This window comes from Limulus polyphemus, unplaced genomic scaffold (assembly GCF_000517525.1).
Source record: "Limulus polyphemus unplaced genomic scaffold, Limulus_polyphemus-2.1.2 Scaffold351, whole genome shotgun sequence".
Taxonomy (NCBI): Eukaryota; Metazoa; Arthropoda; class Merostomata; order Xiphosura; family Limulidae; genus Limulus; species Limulus polyphemus.
Window position 1 is genome coordinate 516,374 of NW_013665961.1, and position 4,799 is coordinate 521,172.

The 4,799-nt window shown below is 32.5% G+C and overlaps 1 protein-coding gene across 1 annotated transcript in view; it reads left to right on the top strand.

Annotated features, from left to right (window-relative positions):
* LOC106457611 (protein obstructor-E-like) overlaps window positions 1-4,799 on the top strand; it is a 26,152-nt gene that overhangs the window by 17,322 nt on the left and 4,031 nt on the right. The window contains exon 4 of the mRNA XM_022383610.1: window positions 3,409-3,613. Within this exon, the coding sequence (XP_022239318.1) occupies window positions 3,409-3,613 (205 nt within the window). The remainder of the gene's footprint in view (window positions 1-3,408; window positions 3,614-4,799) is intronic.

Sequence of the window (4,799 nt, forward strand, 5' to 3'; positions counted from 1 at the left end):
AGCTAGCTAGCTTTGTCCTTTGCCACACACACTGAGTTTTCCACCGTTGAAGTTAGGTAATGTTTTCGTAAAAGTACCAATATTCGATGTGAATCCACTAAAGTTGAATGATTTGTAATGTTTGAAATTTATAAACTTTCTTGGTCAATATATCTGAAGTTCCCGATTAATAATCGTTAATCATAGTTGAAGCTTACGAAGTTTTTTAGCACACCAAGTATAGCAAACCAATAATAGATACTCTCTTTGGTGCGTCGCGTTGATTATATTTATAGCCATGTGGAGGCGTTCTAGAAATTTCACTTTTACGTAACAATATTGTTTTAAGCGTTTAAGTACATACATATATTGTTGATTCTTACTCTCGAGAATCTTCTACAGCTTTGGAGTATAGGCGGGAGTTTCACAATACATATTTAACACTATAAGCTATGCATGTTTGTAAATATGAATTTAATCTAAACAAACGTTAATATTAAAATAAATATATAATAACAAATTCGTTACATAAAATACTTATTAATTATGAGAAAATATTTTACCTGCATTACGTTTACGGTCTTTGATGGTTTCACTATTTTTACTAATTTTATTCATATATTATATCACTTCTTATTCTATCTCATAGATATAGACTTATAGTTTGTGTATGATTTTAGAGGGATTTGGAGGTTTAGTACTTTGTTAAAATTTTGTAAGTTGTTTTATTTTAATTACGAAAGTGGTTACTTTATCGATATTTTTATATGTTCCGTTTCCCTTTTACCCCCTAAAGACTAATCTCATTTGTTATCTCTGTTCTCTTTACCCTGCAGCTGTCTATTTACATAATTATTTCTTTCATCTAAACGCCCTTCCTTCAGGATACGAGGAAGGGTGTTTAGCTGAAACACAGACTACTATCATTTCCTTTGATTATGTTATTTCATACCACGACATACTTGTTGTTTTGCCTACCTTTTGGTATACCATAATAGAGATATTCAGCATGTCTTGACGTCCATCATGACCATAAACAACTTACAGTTCTGAGATAATATTGTAAATTTTCAGTTGTAATAAAATAAATACCTAAAAAACACGTATGTACGCAAAACCTCAAACAGAATAGTGAATCTTCATGTTATTGTTGGCTATAATTTTATTATTTTGATGTTTTTGTTCACTAGAGGGAGTTTTTTACATGACGTAATGATTTTTAAAGTCTAGAAGTTTAATAATGGCTGGAGACGGCTTGAATGGGTAATGAAGAAAAACTTTAATATAAGTTTAACATAACAGCAAATGTACAACGTTTCGACAAGTCAAAGTCTAGAAGTTTCATAAAAGTTTAGGCTAATGTGAAATTTCGACGCTTTCTGTAATATGTAGAGAACTAGTATAGTATGAAAATGTCAGACTGGGTGAGTTAATTTACACATCAGTTTAGTGCCAGTTGGTGAGTCAGTAATCGAGTAACTTAACGTGTTTGTTATAGATCAGTTAGTGAGGAAATTTTGGGAGAGAATTATTGATTAAGTTTGCGAGTTAGATGTACCATTAGTGTCAGAATTTCTGTTCCAACGTTGTTTGGCGAGTTAGGTCTACAAGTGAACATAGTTTGTATACAGTATAGAATGTTATTTTCGAAATAAATTTATTTGTTATCGTTAAGTGAACTATATTTCGCATAATTTCTTACCGAATAATTCAAAACAACCCATCCAACAATAGAACACGTATTCATCAATATTTTATACATTGATAATTTACAGCCTAGAAATAACTCACACGCAAAGAAAATACATGTTTTAGTTATTGCATAATGTACTCAAAATGAAAATGACCCGTCACAGTTGTCACTAGTGTTGCTAAGGCAGGTTTGTTTGTTTCGTGATCATTAAAACCACCAGATCACGTGATCCTTAATACTAACAACAAATTTGACTCGCTTAAAGCAAAACACCACGAAAAGAACCGTTATCGTTAACGAAAATAATAACTACCTAATCTTAAAGCCCTACTACTCGTGATTGGTATAATAAAAATTACATAAATATTAACTTTTTGAACAGGAGATAGGTAATCTGGCGATGCTTTTGTAACTGTTTTCAATAGAGCACATGAATTGCAAGTTTTCGTACTCCAAAACAGGCTCTTACTTCAAACCCTGCTGTTTTTATTATAAACTGTTTCACAAATTGAAAGGGATTAGTAGAGCTTCAGCAGAACATGATTTCCAGCAAGGGGTACACAGCACACAACCAATCATGTAGTGTTACACGTTTTGGTACACAACATACAACCAATCATGTAATGTTACACGTTTCAGTACACATCACACAACCAATCACGTAGTGTTTCTTTTTTTTCTCGGTCCTTCACCATCTGTTAACGATCAAAAATGTTCATGGTGGTAGTCGTATTAATTTCCAATTACACGGGTAGGTGTTAAGCAGTAACTTAACACATCTCATAATCAGTGTAATTTGTAAATAAAAATAATTATAGTGAGTTACAAAGGCGTACATTCGTGCCTTAATAAAATTATTGTACGTGAAAGCTGTAATAATATAATTATTTTGGTGCTTATACTGGATATTTTAAAGCGAAAATCATTATCCCAGATATGTTCAACTTTTTTTAAGTTTTCGATATTTTTAAACAATTTCATCTTTGGACTTGTGCGTAGAGAAGACGCTAGCCTCCTCCTGTGAGTGGGCTGAGGCGAGCTAGACAAAACAACTGTGGAGGCTGCACTCTACAGGCTTTTGCAATTATTTTGAGAATTTCCGTGCGTGCTATAAAATTCACATCAATGTGGCTCTCTCTGTAGGTCATTTTGGTTCCTCCCTTAATTTGAACTTTATATATATTATATAAATATTCTTTGATAGAATCATTTTCATTTGTCTTTGAGTTTTCTATTTTGTTGAACCTTCAACCATAGATAGTACTAAGTAAGACGTTTATAGTGTAAATATTTAAAATGTAGAATTTGTCTAAAGATTTTCTAAAACTTGTGAAAACGAAAAGAATTTGATTTCTCCGCCCGTGTTATTTTCAAAATATTAATTTCGAAGCTATACAGCCATAAATCATATAATTTTGAAAATTTTACAACTAATATTGTAATCAACAGATGGCGCTAAATAGAATGGTTGTCTTCATACTTTCCCTGGTATTCAAGTTCTAACTCCCTAACACCTACACCTGAACTGGATGTTTATCACAATCTCTTTTAAAAGTGAATAGTTAGCTTTATCAGGATATTAAGGAAGTAAGTACAGAATATTTTTATCAGGATATTTTTAATCAAATTGAATATTATTATTCATTACTATATCGGCTTGTATGTATAAATATGATTGTTTTGGCTACTCAAGTGTTTAATGGTGACTTAGTACGCTAAATTTGAATTTATTACAGTTCATCAGGGGTTTAAATGTCCCCAGAAAACTCCCACAGCTTTACAAGTATTTGCCATAGCTCCTCGGTACCCTCATCCAAACGACTGTAACAAGTTTTTAATTTGCTTATATGGACGGATCCCAAGAATAATGGCGTGTCCTCGTGGGAAGGTTTACAATACCGTCAACATGCAGTGTGATAAACCGGAGAATGTTCCAGAATGGTGAGCTTATTTGTACCATTTGTTTATTTATTCACGAAACCATTTTCTGTTTTATCTTTTATAATTGATGGTTGTTTAAAGGGTCCATAGTCCTGTGAGAATTAAAATAGTGATATTGGAATTCAGTTTCCAAGCTGTTAACATAACTGAAATACGAAGATAAAAATGCATAAGCTTTATCGTGATTTTTTTCTAGGTTTAAGTTGAATAACATGTAAAATATACTGTCAATAAAACACTTTTTTTTTCAGAATTGTTTATTTTGGAAGTATATAATTAAAAATATGATACAAAAACAACAACAATTTAATATGTTAAAATTATATTGGAGCCTCATCACATCGTTGCGATTAATATAGACGCATACGGTTTTGCTGTCTGAGGTAGTTTCCACTGCAAAAGGCTTTATCGTAAGGCTGTCATGTACAAAGTCCATTATTCCTCCCTGCATGCTTCCGTAATACTTCCCTTATCTTAATAAACAAATAATTATTGGCTTCATTTCCAGCCAGAAAGAGATTTTTCTTGATTATGTTGCTTACTGATACTTGAGACATGTGTATGGCTTTTGCCATTGATTTTTATGTTCGTGGGTTCTCGCCTATTACAAGTCACCGTACTTTGTTTACAATGGCTAGGGTACGCCTTGTTGCAGGTCTATTTCTGGATCGTCCTAGTGCCATAGGTTGTTCCATATTTCTTTGACTTTCAATGCCATTAAGTCCATGGGATATTTTGTAAATTATAAATTCTCACTCTGAACACATGTTTATGATTTGAGTGTATGAACATTTTCTGTCGGAAAAAGCTGTTGCATGTCCTTCTCAAAAGCTATCAAATGTCGGTGGCACAATAATACCTATGAATGCCAAATAATGTCAAAATGTAGTTCTGATGGTGTTGTATCGTGATTTTATATCAGCTGTGTCACGTAACTTGCTGAATTTACATATTCAAAATCGTTTTAATATATCGTACTATGTACTTTAGGTCTGCTATCCATACGTATAACAAATCCTATGAATTATGAATTCAAGCAATGTTTGGGTAAAAATTAAAACCCAAATTTTTCAGACCAAAGAAAAATAAGCTTAGAACATTTAGAAGATGTTTGTTTGTTTTTAATTAAGCACAAAGCTGCACAATGGGCTATCTGTGCTCTGCCCACCACGGGTATCGAAACCCG